This window comes from Haplochromis burtoni, unplaced genomic scaffold (assembly GCF_018398535.1).
Source record: "Haplochromis burtoni strain Fernald_Lab_line unplaced genomic scaffold, NCSU_Asbu1 Contig_255, whole genome shotgun sequence".
NCBI lineage: Eukaryota > Metazoa > Chordata > Actinopteri > Cichliformes > Cichlidae > Haplochromis > Haplochromis burtoni.
In genome coordinates this window covers 246404-264333 of record NW_024582616.1, presented here as the reverse complement: position 1 = coordinate 264333, position 17930 = coordinate 246404, and the positions used below count along the sequence as shown (strand labels likewise).

General features: G+C 39.7%; 1 protein-coding gene across 8 annotated transcripts in view; it reads left to right on the top strand.

Moving 5' to 3' along the window:
* Window positions 1-17930, top strand: part of LOC102301272 (chloride channel protein 2) — a 177711-nt gene that overhangs the window by 147993 nt on the left and 11788 nt on the right. For 4 of the 8 annotated variants that reach the window (XM_042227328.1, XM_014338739.2, XM_042227329.1 and 1 more), the window contains 5 exons: window positions 761-831; window positions 1366-1440; window positions 3219-3251; window positions 13956-13994; window positions 16147-16251. In XM_042227328.1, coding sequence (XP_042083262.1) covers window positions 761-831; window positions 1366-1440; window positions 3219-3251; window positions 13956-13994; window positions 16147-16251 — 323 coding nt within the window. The remainder of the gene's footprint in view (window positions 1-760; window positions 832-1365; window positions 1441-3218; window positions 3252-13955; window positions 13995-16146; window positions 16252-17930) is intronic. The other 4 variants (XM_014338738.2, XM_014338744.2, XM_014338743.2 and 1 more) reach the window with 2 other exon arrangements.

The following is a 17930-nucleotide window of genomic DNA, read 5'->3' as shown; positions in this document are numbered from 1 at the left end:
AAGGTGTCAACACAGTGTACTCATTTTTCTATCTCACAGTTTCAAATGGCAGTTTTTGCTTTGTGGCCACTGTTAAATGACAAAACCGATAAGTTAACTAACAGAATGCAGGATTTGTACAGTGTCTTAACAAACCTGGCTTAGAATATCAAGAGTCAGTAGCCACAACAGGCGCTTTTGTACCTCTTTGTCCACTCTTTGTTTTTGTGCTGTGTCAGTGCTGGTGTGATTTCATTTTAGATGTTGGATTTTGTTAAGGCTAAAAGCTGGATGGCATATGCCTGCTAGTTCCCATTTCTGCACAAAACTTGACATTGATTAATTCCTGTAGTAATACACGTAGGCAGTTAGTACATACTCCTGTTGTATCTGAATTATTATTTATAAGGAGATGTGTTTATTACATATGCTAGAAATACCATATATTCTATATTATATTTCTATACCGCTTTCCTTTTGCACCGTGCCACCAAGACAAAATCCTCATTCGATTATGTTTCAGATGAGTGGAAGAGGGTTGCAAAGCAGTTTACATAGGCAGTTTGGTTACAGTACTCACACACATAGCCTTCCAGTCCATTGAACACTTAAAATATAGGATTACAAACCAGACACAGGGTATAGGAGCAAAGTGAAAATGAAGACATCTGGAACAACACACTTGTTTTCTTTCACATGTTGGAATGCCATTTTGATGGGAGAGGTGCTATGAGCTGCATACCTAAAAGGTACCTAACCCTGGTTCCTCTCTCTGTTTCAGGCCCACATGATCATTCGGGTATTGCACTGAAGAACCTTTTCTGCTCCAGTCCAGACACAGAAGCCCTGGAGGTGAGAGAGTCATGTCCTTGAATACACCCAACAACAACGGCGCCAACACACACACACACACACACACACACACACACACACACACACACACACACACACGCAGTGGCTCACATCCTGCTGTTCACACATTCTGTACACCCCCATAGTCCTATGCTATCTCTCACATACAGTCCTTCACGCTCTACAGTACAGTACCACACACACACACACACACACACACACACACACACACACACACACACACACACACACACAGATACGAACACACACCCACAGAGTATCTCAAACAGCTTCAATATAAAACCTCTTTCAGTTTGTCTCAGCCTTGCATCCTGCAGAACTTTAAAGAAAAGCTCTTCACTCCCGCATCACCCCATTAATGGCTTGTTTCATAGAAATAACCCTTCAATTTCTGTATTTTTTCTCAGTATTGCAGGGAAGTTTTGCCGTGCCTTAAGTGGCACTTTTTGCCAAGTCAGATTGACATTGAGGTTGTTGTTAACATTGTGTGCTTGTCTCTGGTCGCCCCGGAAGAAAAACAACAACATGGAGAGCCTAATGTCTCCTGACATCAGGAGGTCTTCCAAACGGGTCCGGATATCCGTCGTGGTAAGAGCCACCGATCTGGGCCTGGAACTGCCTGTCAACAGGTTCATCAGTCAATCAACTGATTGTCACCCTACCATTCCATCCCAGGGCTAATCCTACATGCCGATGGATGTGATGATGCATGCCATCGTGCTAAAAAAGTGCAGAACATCGTCTTTCTTGTCCAGCCTGTAACTCCATCTGACCTCTCACTGCCTCTAGTCAGTGATATTATTGGCAAAGGCTGCCATCCATTCAGCTTAACCAGTTTCCACTGGTCCGATGGTCAGTTAAGGTTATGCAGAGTACTTGACCACTGAAATCCACTACTGCTGAGTGCTAATGCCAGCGATGCATCATTGGGACCTGTGTGCCATTGTGAACCAAATTGCCTTTTTTAGTTTTTGGATAAAAAGCATGATGTGGTATGCACGACACCACCAAGCATGCACTAGTTAATAGTAAGGGTAATTTAACTGTGCCCAAAAATACTCATAAATTACTCGAATATTTCATTTGAGTTTATTTAGAATTTTATCAAAAACTAATGCAAATCCTCAGATCCTGTGCATCAGATGAAGCCTTTTAATTGTATTAAAATGGAAATTCAATGGCAAAAGAACAGCCTACACCACAATTTCTGCCTGAAATAAAAATTTGAAAAAAATATTAAAAGTTTTAATCCATCCGCTCATTATTTGCTGCTTATCTGGGTTTGGGTTGCATGGAAGTCTAGACTTTCCCCAACCTGGCCCTCTCTCTTTTCTACTTTGTCTGATATAAGTGAAGGGGCTCGGAAGCTCCACCCACCTTCTTTAGCAGAAGATGTTTGCTGAAAAGAAGAGGCAAGGAATTTAAAGTGGCTTGTTTCAGATAGTGGATGAATTGAGGTGCTCCACCAGGCCCCAGTATGAGATCAAAAGAATTATTCTGACCCGAGTCCAGAAATTGGAAACAAGCATGTTTGGTCCAGTTTAATAAAACCTGTTTAATGTGATTCATGTTGCAAAATTTATTTGTCATTGTGGATCTAAAGTCTTCTCCACTTTGACATGGTCCAGCTACTGTCTTATTTTATTAAGATGTAGTGAAGCTGTGGTCAAGTATTCTTCAAGGACAATACTGTTCAATCATGCATGCTGTGCTGTCCATCATCAGCCGTGTCACCCGAGGCGTCCAATCAGTGATCGCCTCCCAGAGCAGGCTCTGCCCTGTTTCTGGTGTGACCTAAAATCTGGTGTTATCTTTTGCAGCCGACTTTAAAAGCTCTTGCAGCCCACGTCTTAAGTGTTCAGTGGGGGGGAGGGAAAAGTCGTGCTGTGGCAGACTCACCTGTGCATGCAGCATTAAATATCAGAATAGGAGCATCATATCTCTTCATTAGCATCAGGCACGTTTTAGAATGGCAGCGTTCTTAGAGAAGCTCACGTGAAATGATGATGATTATGCATGAGAAGTATTGGGAAGTACCGGAGAATATCCGTGTAAACTGGAATGCCCATCCCGCCATCCAATTACTACAGCATGTCAATCAATGGAGCAAGTGTCTGATTATAAATTGAGAAAAAGGATTTGGCGACGTAGGATCAGTCAGCATTGCATGACAAATGATCAGACATCAGCAGACGACACCAATTTCTGAAAATCAAACACTGTTAAGGTCAATTAATCATGTATTCTGATAGAATAAGTTCACATTTGTTCATTAATTACCATCAATGATTTATTCATAGTCTAGCCTTCGTCACATCAAACTGTCACATTGTTTTTCACTCACCACATGTCGCTTCATTCACTAGGAGCCACCACCCAGCCTAAAGAGTTTCTTTGCGGTGAGCATGTTGTCCACATTCCTTTGAAACATTTTTGGTTAAATGTCTGGTTCAGACTAATATTCAAAAGCAGTATATATAATTTTTCAATCTTTTGATTCGAAACTTCAAATTGTTGTGTTATCATCACAACGTAATCAAGCATACCAAGCGCACTGAAAAAAGAAAATAGAAAAGAGAAATTTTGAGTCCTGGAGATATTAGTTTGTCTGGTTTCTGTAAGACTTTAGTGGAGCACCGAAATGTTTGTTTGTTTGTTTGTTTTTTAATTAATAACAGCTGAGCCGAATGACCAATAAAAAAAATTAGGTTGAGTATTTACTGTAGCTCGGGTGTGCTGAGCTGTAGCCCCTTATCTGTTTGACACACACTGCAGAAAGCAAAGCGGTCGGTGAAGTGACGGGTGGAATTTTACAGGAGCTGACAGTACGGTCATTGCAGTATGCCAAGCAAACAGTCAAATCACAGATTTTCTGCAAGAAAGATATTTCTTTTTGTTTGAAAGGCGTGGCAGCATGTGGGAACAGACTCGTACAAAATAAGCTAACTGTGCCGCACAGAGTCAAACACAGCCCAATGAGAATCTTCTCTTACATGTAGAGAAATATGTGAGTGGCATTAACAGCTGTCCATTCATCTTCTGAAACACACAGGGCTAACACGGAGACAGAAAACCATTTGCCCTTACCTTGAAACATGTTTTCTATATTTTAGATTTTACGGGAAAAAATGCCTTCCGACAATATTAGTCGGTGTTCGTGGACCAAATGATGTGTGAAAGGGATAATAATAATGGATTGGATTTATATAGCGCTTTTCAAGGCACCCAAAGTGCATGACAATGCCACTATTCAGTCACTCTCACATTCATACACTGGTGGAGGCAGCTACGGTTGTAGCCACAGCTGCCCTGGGGCAGACTGACAGAAGTGAGGCTGCCATATCGTGCCATCAGCCCCTCTGGCCAACACCAGTAGGCCAACACCAGTAGGCAGTAGGGTAAAGTGTCTTGCCCAAGGACACAACGACCAGGACAGAGAGCCCGGGGATCGAACCGGCGACCTTCCGGTTACAGATGCGCTTCCCAACCCCCTGAGCTACGGTCGCCCCGTGATGTGATCAAAAATGTCTTTTTTTTTTTTTTTTTCTTTTTAAGCAACTCTAACTCCTCAGGCCTCGGTAACTTTTAAAACTCAACAGAAATGAGTACAGTGGATAACCAAACAGGTGAAATTAAAATGAAGTGTTACTTTTTCACTTCTGAACCAAAATGAAACCTTTTTAAGCACATTTTCAAAAACTGGTCTTTAGAGACTGGCCAGCTGGATTAAGACAAAAAATGTATGTTTTGAAGGGGTTTATGCTTTGGTTTTGGGTTGACAAGAGGGGAACATAGGCAAACGTCCCTTCATGCTTGGTTACAGTGGTGTTTGATCATGAGACAGAGACCATGTCAACAGAGAGTATTTGGCATTTCAGATATTAAGGGGGTTCTACTGAAGTGCAGTAGACAAATGACCCTAAAGGAAACTCAAAAGTAAAAGTCCTGACCAAACATCCGTATGTGATGGTTTAGGAGTAAGAGCGTCCTGTGCTTCTGATTCTCAGTCATTATTATTGTGTCCGTATGACTCTATTAGCACTGTTAATGATTTAGACTTGAGGCACTAAAAGGGCCACATTAGTTTCACATGTCAGTGACAATTATTGAAGTGTGTACACATTTTCAATCACTGAAAAGCACAGAACAGTGTCACATCATTTTTCATCTATCGCTTCAGGGGCCATGTGCATAGCCGTGGTGTACAGCTGATGAATTACACTGTGAACAGTTTTGTTGATAAGTAAGGAAACCCACTGGCAGCATTGTGCTTTTAAATTATTCACTTTCCCCATCAAGTTCATCCACTGGCTCTCGAAGGGCTTTTTAGCACAATATCCAGTGTTAAATATTTTTGGTTTTTAACTTTCTAAAAACCTTTCAATAAACTTTTTTAAATACAGCTCTGTTATGAAATGATTTCTCTTGGCTATGAAGTACCACAAATGCTGTCCCGAAATGCAACATTTTGGTTCCTTAACACATCCATGCTGTGCAGTAACACAGCAGAAGTCAGACTTGCCTTGAGGAACTTAACAAAAAGTGTGAAATTAGTAACAGAGGAGGCATGCTGGGAGTGTTTTTTTTTTCTTTTTCTTTTTTTCATTTGATGGCAAAAAATTTGAACCCCAAGGCATGACACCATGACAATATTTGTGTGGAGCTGCATGGTGGCAAAAGACAACAGAGACTGTAACGCACAGGAGGAGTTTTAGTTTGAGGTAAATTACCAAAATAATTTCTTCAAGTGTAGTAATGGAACAGATTAATCAAAGTGAAATGTGGCCTGTTTCGCACATTTACAGAAGAAGTGTTGCTCATTGTACGCGCCGTTTGTCTTTGAGGCATCAGTTACGCAGCAGCGCATTATGCCTGCTCTCTGACTGTTTAAAAAATCCTATCGATCGCATTAAGTACCACAAAACAGGAAAAACCTCCAATAGTCATCACTGCTACACACTTATTCTAATTGTAAGGAAATTTAAATCTCTTTATTGATTTGTCACAGCATGATTTTTATTTTAAAAAAAAAATTCCAAAGATTTTTAGGCATCTTTCAACAAACACCAAGGACATACAACAGCAGATAGTTAGATTATAATTTCTTTGATATCTAATCAAGTGGCACATAACTGAACAGCTACATACCATAGAAACAGACATTGATTCATTTGTGTGAAAATATAATCCAATTAATGCGAGAATATGCTAAAAAATACTGTGGCAAACCAAAACCACTAGCCATATTTGTCACATTGTTTGACACAAAAATGTAAACAGATTTCCTTAACACTCCCTAGCATAGTTATTTACTTGTTTATTTACTTGTTCATTCATAACATGGTTGAAGGGTGTTTCACGATTTATGAGATCGATGTTTATCAATTAGCAGATTGTAAACACAAACCACAGTGACTTTTACTTGCCACAATAATTAGTTAATGCAATAAACTAGGTTTTTTGGAGAAATGGAATGTAAATGTGCCTGTCTCTAAAGCACTATGGGTCAACTTGAGCTGTTAAAGCGTTTAGGCTAAAAAATCAAATAGACGTGACAGTCAACACAAAAAGGTTCAGACGTTTTTCATACTCTATGTTTGAGGTATGTTTTTCATTCCCCCCAAAAATAAATACACTTAACACAGTTCAGTAGGCTGCATACTGAATTTAGAGGATGGAACTCATCATGTCAGTATCAATCCAATACCATTACAAGCGTTGGTTTTGATTGTAGCGATATTTGGATGAATCTGCCCACCTCTGTGTTATTCAGTGGTCATTTATTGGTTTTGCAGTGAAGCACACGCAACATATCATTTGTGGTCTTTGTAAAGAAAAACCCGACCCACATCTGAAGCCACACAAGTCCCCTTGGTTTCAGCAATAACACTTCAGTTTCTGAAAATACATAAAAATCTGTGGCTTATGTGAAACTGTTTGGCCATCTGGCAAGCCAGATCTATTGCACAATATATAAAACCAAGTTGGGTATTATTATACCCTCGGGGGACGAATTAGTGCAGGAATGTTTTTAGTGGTCCCATATTATGTAAAAAATGTATGTCCTGCCTATACTTTTAAGTGTTTAATTTCTCGTGAAGACCAGTCAAGCTTCCAATGGTCCTCATCTGCCACTGCCTGATGTAACTTAATAAAGTCCAATGATTTGTTGAGTGCACCCATGAGGAGCATACTGCATGGTCAGTGGAGAGACAGATGGTGCATTATTAGTGCAGTGAAGTTTTGGATGTGTTAAGTGAGCCTAGAAGCATGTTGGTCATTATTGTCTTGCAGTGAACCAATTAGTTATGAACCCCTGTTGCACACACACAAGTGTGAGCATTTAACTAGGCCCGCAGGCTTGTTTTCCCTGTCATCAGGAGTTATTAACATTCAACAGTGTATACATGCACATGGCAGAGGGCTTTGCTGATCGCAGCGCTGCTCTCAGTCTGCCGAGGCTCTGCGGGGCCGAGCAGGAATGTGGACAAACAAATTTAGCCAATTGTTGTTCCCTCTCCTATTACTTCTGCATTACGCCCCCATGGCAGAAGAGAGATCAGCTTATTACTTCTCCCCTTGCAACAGCTCCTCTCTCTCACACTTCTTCCACTTGTCGTTTCTGGCTACAGTTTTATCTTCGCACCTCCATTTCACACTCTTTGTCCAGCTCTGTGACTTCTCCAAAAGCCCTCCTCCCATTGTCGTATCTCTGTTATCTGTCCGCACCTCCCCTCACCACCCGCTCCCCTCCTCCTTCTATCTAGGCGGTGAAATATTGATGCAGGGTAAATGACATCAGTAGTCTGTTTCAGAGAAATGATGCCGCCTAGTCTCTCTGTCTCCTCTCGCTGTTTTTCTCATCATTCCCACCCCAACTCTTGTGCCTTCGTAATGCTACCATGCTTTATTTATGATGCCAGTGGGATAATTTTTTGACACGTCACTTTTCTGTCTTTATTTCTTTCTGATTTCTTACCCAAGTTTCTCAACCAACATGTGTGCTGCTTTCTTTCTTGACATTTACCTACATGGCAGTGCGCATAAATGTACATCAATCAGGACAGGAAAGACAAGTTGTTTCAAAATGCTTGTGTCTTCACTCCCTGTTGCCCTAACACTGTTCTGTGTGTGCATGCGTGTAATGAGTCCTCTATCCTAAACTGAATTCTGACTAGCTATTTGACTGTTCACACTCCACTGCTTCAGTCTGGGAGAATGAGTGGAAACGAGGCAGCCGGGGACAGCCAAAAATGAGGAAACTAGTCAGAACCTACTTTTCTGTTCTAATACGTGCACATAACACCAGCTGCTACCTTTGAAAACAATTAGAGAAAACGATGATGGTGACAGAAGACAAAACCAAACAGCAAACTGTCTGCACTTGCAATATATAAATGGATGCAAAGAAACCTGCGACTGATTGGAGGAATCGTTTGATGTCAGCAGTTTTATCAAGCTCGCGGGCGGGGGAAAAAATCAGGATTTCACTAGTTGTTTGACATGTTTATCCAACATTATTATGACAAATAACTCGAAAATTTCACAATTATCAGTGATGCTGGGAGATAATGATCTAAGATGCTGTGACATCTTGAGCCTCCAAGTGCCCAGACCAATTACATGCATCACGGTGTTACTGGCATCCAGCTGCACAAAACTTGGGGATGTTTCATTATAAAAGATGATGCAGTTATGTTCTTCTTATTGTTCAGAACTCTAAATTGATGCTTCCCATTTAGTACTTTCTACCAGATTGATATTTACACAGAACAAGGCGATCATCTGAAATGACACTTGATTTTGAAATTATCTTTCAAATTTTTGTAGATAAGGTAATTCAGGTAATTCCAGTAACACTGGCTATATGTTCTCTTTTTTCTTGACATTAGGATAGCATCATTGGATATAGGGCTGGGCCATATCATACCGTTCACTGTAATACCGGTATAGTGTTCGGCAATGATAAGAAAATGAAATATTGCAATAGAATATGAGTAAAACGCACATGTGCAGTGCCTTTGTTTTCATACGCACATGGCGGAAAAAGTATGGCGACGGAGAATGAGAAGGACGAAAGCGGATCGTTGAATGAAACGGATGAACCAGAATTGGTTTGTAAAAATGCTGCAACTTCAATGATGTGGAACTGGTTTTGCTTTTCGTCCGTCACATACACAACAAAGCACTATTTTTGGTAGAGCATGCTAGCGGGCCGTCGTTATTACCGTGTTGTTTGGAAAATACGGCACACTTAAAATCAATCCTTTGATTTTTCTGAAAGTCGACAGAGCCCCTTATAATCCCGTGTGCCTTATGTATGAATTCTGGTTGTGTTTACTGACCTTGAAACGATTTTATGTGGTACACGGCGCTCGAACATCGGTCAAATGTTTTAGTACGACTTGGTTAAGCTACGAAGCCGCACCGCTTGATGGATTGTCTGAGCATTACGACTATCATTGGCAGGAGCCTCGCGGAGTGATACGTACTGTGCTTCAACATAATGTTACCGTATTGTGTGTGTGTTTAACCTCTTTTTAAGTTTTGTGGATATTATACATGGTTATGCTGAGGATATGTCGGCCAATTTCCACTGGAAATTTTTGGTTAAACTGTCAGCAAGGAATTTGCATTTGCACTGTTAAATTTTTATATAACTTTAATGGACATAAAAAACAGCTGCTTGTTTAAGTGAAAATACATTGATGGTTTTTGGGGTTTTTTTGCACTAATAAAGTTGTGGAGTTGTAAAGTATTTTGTCTAGTGTCAATTATATCGTCAGTTATATCGTTATCGCAAATTTTCAAATGTATATCGTGATAAATATTTTTGGTCATATCGCCCTGCTCTAATTGGATAGTTCTCATGTATTTTATAATGTATAAATGCTACTTCTTGCAATATATCTCCCTATTTATGTATTTCTAAACAAGTGAAAGTCATCCCAGTTTTTTAATTTAATTCTGTAATTTTTAATAGCTTTTAAATGTACAGTAGTCCTAGCTTTGCATTTATTCATAGAAAACAATAACTTTCAAAAGAAAAATGAACTGGGCTGAAATAGAATATTAATTAAACAGTAAATACAAGAGCAGAGCGGTAGACAGCAAGTCCGTAACAATAACTATAGAAAAGCATACAAAAATTAGCAAATCCTGAAATCAAAACTACTTTCACCTACTCCTTAACTCACAGCAGGCAGCTCCACATGTTTGATGTGACTTGTGTGCCTACGCACCAAAAAAAGCCATAAACAACTACACTTATTACTAAAACAATTTTTAAAAAATGTAAAAGCAATGTAGATTTAGTTCACATAAAGACGCTAGTTTTAAACAGTCTCGTACCAACTAGTTGTTACAAGAAGCTAGTAAGGACTTGAAAACAAATCTTTTGATTTATGAATCGCTGGTCCAATCTAATCTGACTGAAATGACATGAAAGAAGAGGATTATTGGCTACTAAAAGAGTGGCAACCAGTGTGTAACAGGAATTATCTGTATACAGACATCAGAGAAAACCTTTTATTAGAAGCTGAACTCGGGCCTGGTCCCAAAGAGAGTCCAAGAAGACAGAATGATTAACTTCATTAAACACAAGGTTAAGTCTAAAGGACTAAGACCAGTGATGAGTTTGGCTGATAGTGCTGAACAAATCTGTCTGGAAATTTTTGTTCTGGGTGGAATGAACATTCTCACTTTTGTAATGATCTCTGTCTGCCTGAAATGGTTGTCTGTCTAAAACAGACACAGATTACAGTACGGGACACATTCTTTTGTAAAAATTTGAAACGGGGCAGAAATTATTAAAGTCATCAGGGTCAAGTGTTAGTCCTTTCAGAATGGGTTCAATAGCAGCAAGTTCTTTGTATTACAAAGACACTGACTCCATTAAAATTGTCCTTCAGGTATCTGATAGGAAGAATATTCTGGGGACAGGATGAAGTTTTCATTTCCTGAATAATTTCAGACAACACTGCAGAGAGGGTGAACTTATCTAGAGAAAATGAGTGTGACATGCTGGCTGTAATTTTTTTTGAGGGTGAACTGATTTGATGTTTGATATCAGAGGTTCAGTGTGGACAACTTTGTGCTGGTTTTAGTCACAATATTAAAAAGATTTACTCGTCCCCTTTTTCACAACTTTAACCAGCAGTCATAACAATGTGTCACTCCACAGTTTCGTTATTGTTCCACTGTAGTTGAATGAAACCATTAATGATGTTACTTTGAAACTATGTTAAAGTCTTTCAAGCAACTATATTTGCAATGTTTCCCTATCGTGCCATTCAGTGCTGTGTAGTTGGAGAAGGAGCATACAACACTATACTGAGTATAAACACAGCCCATAAAACTTTATGGCACCTTTTATAATCACTGCACCAGTTGTAACAGCCATTCAGAGGACAGAGAGCAGCAGGGCCCTATTTAAAACCCCAGTCCAAAGACCAGAGACCCACTACAGTGCTTTCAGGTAACATTTTAATCTTACCTGAAAGCAACAAGCTGAAATTTGATTTGGAGCCCGCAAAAGTATAAACAACAAAAATGAACATTGCAATGACTTGACCACATCTCATGAGATGTGAGCCTCAGACTGTATAAAAAAGATGGCCATAGTCACCATTTTTTGCACCTCGAGTTTTGTATTTTTGGCCGTTTTGTTTTTCTTGAAGTCAAACAATAAAATATCTAGATAAAACTAGGGAATTGATCGACATTGCTAATGCAAGCACTGGATGATTGTTTTCAACAGTAAGGGCTGTAATTTACTTTAATATCAAACCTTATGCAGTGAAAACTTACAAAAAGTATACGCAACGCACCAGCACTACCTTGAGCCTCAATATGAAATTTTAAATGGGTGAGTAGACATCACCTGTACAAAGCTTCTTCTTGGTTACAGGTTTTCTGGATATAATGTTAAATGGAATCCAAGTGATACAGGATTTTTATGAACAATACCAATATTTCTGTCATTATCAGCTGATATTTTTCCTTTCAGACCTACAAAACATAAATAGATGTCCCCAATATTTGTTATGTGTAGTTATTTGGTCCTTTGTGTTCTGCATGATTCTGCTCTGATGAGCTGGTGGTTAAGTCCAAGAAAACTCAACAGCCAGGCAGCACATGGTCGTGGTGTTCCAGACACACAGAAAGTGAATGAATTCTTTAACCTCCTAGGACCTGGCGTCCACATATGTGGACACCACATTTTGGGTTATTTAGACCAAAATACTCAATTTTGCTCTACAAGGGCCTGATATCCACTTATGAGGACATTATACTGCTACTGTTCTATCAAAATTTTAAACGAATATCCTCATATGTGGCTCTTATTTTTCTTAAAAACAAAAATAAGGTTAAAATAATAATCTGGTAATTCTTTGTTTTTATATTCATCGGGCCCCAATATGCCCAAATATCAAAGAGAAATTAAAAATGCATGCTGTGGAAGAGTTCGGGTCCTAGGAGGTTATGGTCAAATGCTCAGAGGTGAATAGTTTTACTCTAAAGCCATGAAAGACAGAAGCATGATTTTAGCAGTGTCAGTATCAGCATGTTATTGCTGTTGTGACTCATAAATATTTGTGACATTGGGGGCAAAGTATTGTTTTGTAACTTTTGGATAATAAAGTAAATGTACTTAAATTTCTTCACTGCCCTGTGGATGGTTCCACTGACTCAAAGTAAAGATGACTGCTGTAGGAGGAGCAAGTGAAAGGGCAAACGACCCTTTGACTTTTTGTTTGATCAAACCTGCAGCACAACAGGCGATAATGGTTTCATCAGCCCATTGTCAGCACTCTGGAGCTCAGTGCCTCTCAATATGTCTCTGTGCACTCACATGCTCATTCAATTCTCATTTGAATATGCCCACGCAGTTTCTCTGAATTGACTGTCAGTGTCACAGAGACTCGAAAACTTTACCCTCCCACTTCATTCTCTCTCTCACACACACACACACACACACACACACACACACACACACACACACACACACACACACACACTTCTGCAAAATTGCAGAGATTTGGTCTTAGTAGAGCAGCTAATCTATCTAAAAGCCCCTATTTCCTATGCAGAGACCCACCCCCCTCTGCAGAAACCTCCCCAACTTCCTGTGTTTTACATTTGACCCCTGGAACAACGGTGTGTCTTGGTGACATTCAGAGCGCCCTTGTGTTGTGTGACAAGCAGAATGATCAGTGAGACAGAGGAGCTGAAGTGCTGTAGTTGCGTCTACGTGTTTGTTTTGTCTCATAAACTCCAGGCACGTCTGGCCTCTGCTTGCATAATGCTACAGTAGGGCACCTCTTTCTACCCCACGGCAACAGTTGCTAGGGTTACCGACAGGTCGGCCACTATGGTGATGAGGATAAATGAGCTCAGGGCTTCCATCAGCCCTCGGGTCACATTCCCCCTGCCTTTCTTTATGTCTCTCTTTCTCTCTCACACACACATGTTGCGCTGCGTCCAGTCCTGTGAATGTAAATACCTGCACTCAAGCACACAACTAAACACACACATGCTTACACACCCCGTGGTAGTGCACCCTTCCACTCAGCTGTAAGTTTCCTCTCAGCCAGACCTCTGTAGTGTTTTTGGTTTATCTCTGCAAAGCACAGGGTTGCTAGTTTGACTTCCGCTCGTCAAACCGTGCCTGCTGCGTCCGCCTGTCAGTTAAGAGCTGTGAGTTCTGAGCATGCCGCCAATCCATCATTATAATGATCATCTGCTCTGACATCTCATACATCACATCCCCCGCACTCATTAAATATACTGTAGTCGCTCCTTTAGTCATTCATCCCATTTCTGTCCATCTGTCTCGAGACAGCGGCGCAGTACAACACTTATGATGTGATGCATGGGCGATTATGTGTCATTTAGCCTTCTGTGCACAGATGTAGTGAAGGGGGCGCACTTAAAAAGTACAAGTGAATATTTATGTAGGTAATAACCCACGAGGTCCATTGTTTGTCACCCATTCGTTTACTTTTGTTTGCCTGTGTATTTGTGGCATACAGACTGTACAAAGTACACTGGTTAGCTTTATTTTCTCTACTGACTGTTGTTCTGTTGCTTTTCATCTACAGGATGATGGAGATGTGGAAGATGACATGACCATTAGAGAGGTAAGATGCACAACCAGTCCGAGCAATGAGAGCGTAAGAGATCAGTGTGTTGTTTTGGCGAATTAAAAAATGGAGGCACTACAAAATTTTTCACTTCATTAGGGGTACTACACAGCCAGTGAAAACACAGGAGGAAGTTTGTCAAGATGGGAAAATAGTCCCTGGTTATGTCATAGTGATATCATCAGGTTATCTCATCTTGCCTGCATAGGCTCCCTGAATTTTAAAGGTAGCCTGTTATTCTTTTCCTCATTTCCTGCCTGATATATACCATTCTAATAAGGGTATACACATTTACCATGGCCAAAGTTTTTATAAAAGAGGTCAGTATATTTACAAGTAGTCCCTGTGGGCCCAAAGCTCAGCCTTCATACTGCTCTAAATGCTGTTTCAAACTCTTGGGTCTTTATGATGTCATTGAGAGGGGCTATTCCTATTATCTCCTCGGATATATTCTTAGATGCAAAGTGTAGCCAATCAGGAGAAAGTTGGCTTAAAGGGAGAGAAGCTTTGAAAGTGATTCATGCAGAGCAATAGCATCAGAGAATAAAATAATAAGGTTAGAAATGAATATATTAGGTCCTCTTTAAAGATGCTGGTGGTCACAGGATGGTTTAAAAGCTCTTTCAGAATAAACCTAAAAGTCCTCTGTTAAAAAAAAAAGAAAAAAAGTAAGTATTATCAAAATTAGCATTAAATAGTCTTTAATAATGATGATAGAATTCATTCTAAGTGAAGTAAAGGAAAGGCATTTTATTCCAACTCCGTCCAAATCCCATTCCAATACCAAAGCACCCAGTTAATTTAGCTCTTAAGTACTGTCGAATGAGTCACCAAAATGTATCAAAGTCAGAACTAGTGCAGTCTCTGTTACTTTTATTTGCAGTAAGTTATATTTGGAGGCCTGCATATGTTCTGCGACCTCACCACCCTTCTGTGTGGATACATAAAAAGCTGAAGAGCAGCAAGACCAATAACACACCAGAGCAAGATTTAACATGTATCAATGTTTAAATAAACAGATTTAACATTTATCAATTCAGAAATGACATGCAAAAGAGAAGCTGGGCTGAAGGTGGGTTTCAAAGCAGCTTGCACTTGCACAACACCTATGGGCAGGTTAACTTTTAGGAGCGTGGCTCTTACAAGCTAGCCAATCAGACAAGTTGAAGAATGTAACGTAAGCCATCAGACAATTTCAACCCACCTTGAGATTAGCTAGTTAATCTCACCATGCTATGTTGTTTTCAGTTTGAAAGCGGTTCAGTTTTCTGCCACACTTGGACATTGTACTGTTTAGCATAATCTTTTGGGGTTTTTTTTTAAAAACTATTTTCAGGGGAGAAATAACCTTTAGTGATGCGAGGACACATGAGATTTTAGACTCAGTAAACTACAGTATGTTTTTAATGAAGATGCTGTGGTATAACTTCGGCTATAACTACACAGACAGCACTGAATCTGTTGAGCTATCAAGTGCATTTAGTTTTGTTGGTCTTAGAAATCTATGTTTTTCTGACTGCAACTTCAGCCTCCACTTTGGTGACATCACAGCCTGACAGTCTTGGCTTTCTAGCTTTTCTCAATATCCCCAGATGGGCCTATTACCCTGGAGTCTTATATTTTTGGATATGACATCATTCATAATTCATCCATCAACAGCACCTCTCATTTCCTCTCTGTCAGCCACACATTCCTCACACTTTGCCTCTCCAGACCCTCCCCAACTTATCGTTCACCTCTCTTACATCTGCCATGTCACTGCTTCTTCTGTACGTCTCCCTTCCTTTTTCGCCTCTCACCTTTCCCTTCATCTGGTGTTGTAGGCCTCGTTATGATTTATAGAGTCATTCATTGTGGTGCCTGGTCCATCGATTGTCTGTTAGAGGAATGTGATTTGTCAGGAAGGATTATTTTACACTTTGCCTTCTGATTAGTGACTGACAATGCATATAAAGACATTACACTGTACACTTTAGCCTGTCACTCACATATAGATAGTCAAAGTTAATTGTTAATTAAAAACAAGCCTGTGTCATCTGAACTTAACATAATAAAGTTCACTAAAGTTAATTAACTGATCAGTAGTGTACAGGCTGGTGAAAATCATATATTGCTGCAAACTTTCACTGATCCTCTATGTGACTTTCAGATCGCAGAGTGGGAAGAGAGGCAGCTTGATGAGCAGGTCAACTTCAACAACTGCAAGATCGACCCTGCCCCGTTCCAGCTGGTGGAGCGCACGTCACTGCATAAGGTCTGATTTGTAGATATAACTGTGTTCAGCCTCTGTGTGGAACTAATATCCCTGCTACTAGGAAACTGTTTTTCCCGTTTTTTTAAGTTGTGTGTAAATGGCAGTTAGTTTGTATTTAAGCCTTCCAAAAGTAAAGCATTCAAGACTGATTAACATAAGACGAGAATTGTAAAACTTCACAGGCGGATCTTTTGTCTAGCATTAATGCAGCCTTCTTTATAGACATGACCCTCAGACAAAGAAATGGATGCTTCTTTTTAACTGTGTGCTAACAGGAAGCTCTAAAGCATGGCGCATCCAATGTTCCCAAAAGAAATTAAGAAACTAGCTTTGCCTGTATGTTGTATTGTGTTTGTGTCTTGCATATGAAACATTGAATTAGATTACAATTCACATTTTTGTTGGTCAGACCGCAGGACAGTCCATTTTTGACTGAACAAACTGAAACAAGCTGCTTTTATACAATCCAGTGTTCAGTTATGATCTGGAAAATTAGCTTCACAAGTTGTCACATATGGCATATAGATAATGCCTCTATTGCATATTAAAAAAATTCAGAATCTTTAATGCAAAAATAAGTTTCAGTTGAGGAAGTTTCATGATCATGATATATAATATGTAAAAAATATGTAAAAAATTGCATCAAATTCAAAACAAAAAAATGACAGCTACATTTTCACACCTGACACATTATCATCATAATATTTTTATGAAACACAGACTTTATTTCAGTGCTTTTGTAAAAGTAAATGTAATATAGACAATTTACAAAACATTTTTTATAAAATGACCATAACTTCAGAAAACCATAAAATCTGACCTGATGTCTGTTATGTACGGAGCCCCTCTGATGACATGGTCCAAAAAATAAATAACTTGTGGCCACAAAATACTACTTCGTGCCCTCGAAATAATATAACGTGCGCACGAAATACTTATTTGTGGCCATGAAATACTATTTCGAGGGCACGAAATAGGTATAACGTGGCAACGAATTAAACATTTGTGGCAACAAAATAGATGACGTGCGCACATCATATTGATACAATTCCTGGACAGTTGCGTAGAACCATAGGCATAAGAGTAGGCTAAACCTATACACCATGTACAGAGACAGTATGATTGAGTTTTATTTTACGGTTGGGAATGAGCTACAAATGCATTTAGAAAAGCCTGGCAATGCAAGGAACCATTATTACAGAGAAACATTTAAACAGGATATTGAGAGCCCAGTTGCTTTATAAATGCAAGTACAACCTGGACGCCGGGATAGATTTTAATGTGAACCAACTGCAAGGGCCTGGAAAGGATCACGGTTATCGGTCAAGTGTTTCGTGGCCACAAATAAGTATTTCGTGGGCACGTTATACCCATTTCGTGCCCACGAAGTAGTATTTTGTGGCCACAATTTATTTATTTTTTGGACCATGTCATCAGAGGGGCTCCGTAGTTATGTACTGATTCATGAAATATGGAGTCAATGTGAGGCCAGTTTCATTCTCCTGATACACACAAAAGCACTTTATTACAATTTTGGTTCTACTTCCTCACGCCAAAGTTCTTCCCCACCGAGTGACTCAGCGTAAAGAACTTGAATTGATTTAGTTTACATACTGCAACACACACACACACACACACACACACACACACACACACACACACACACACACACACACACA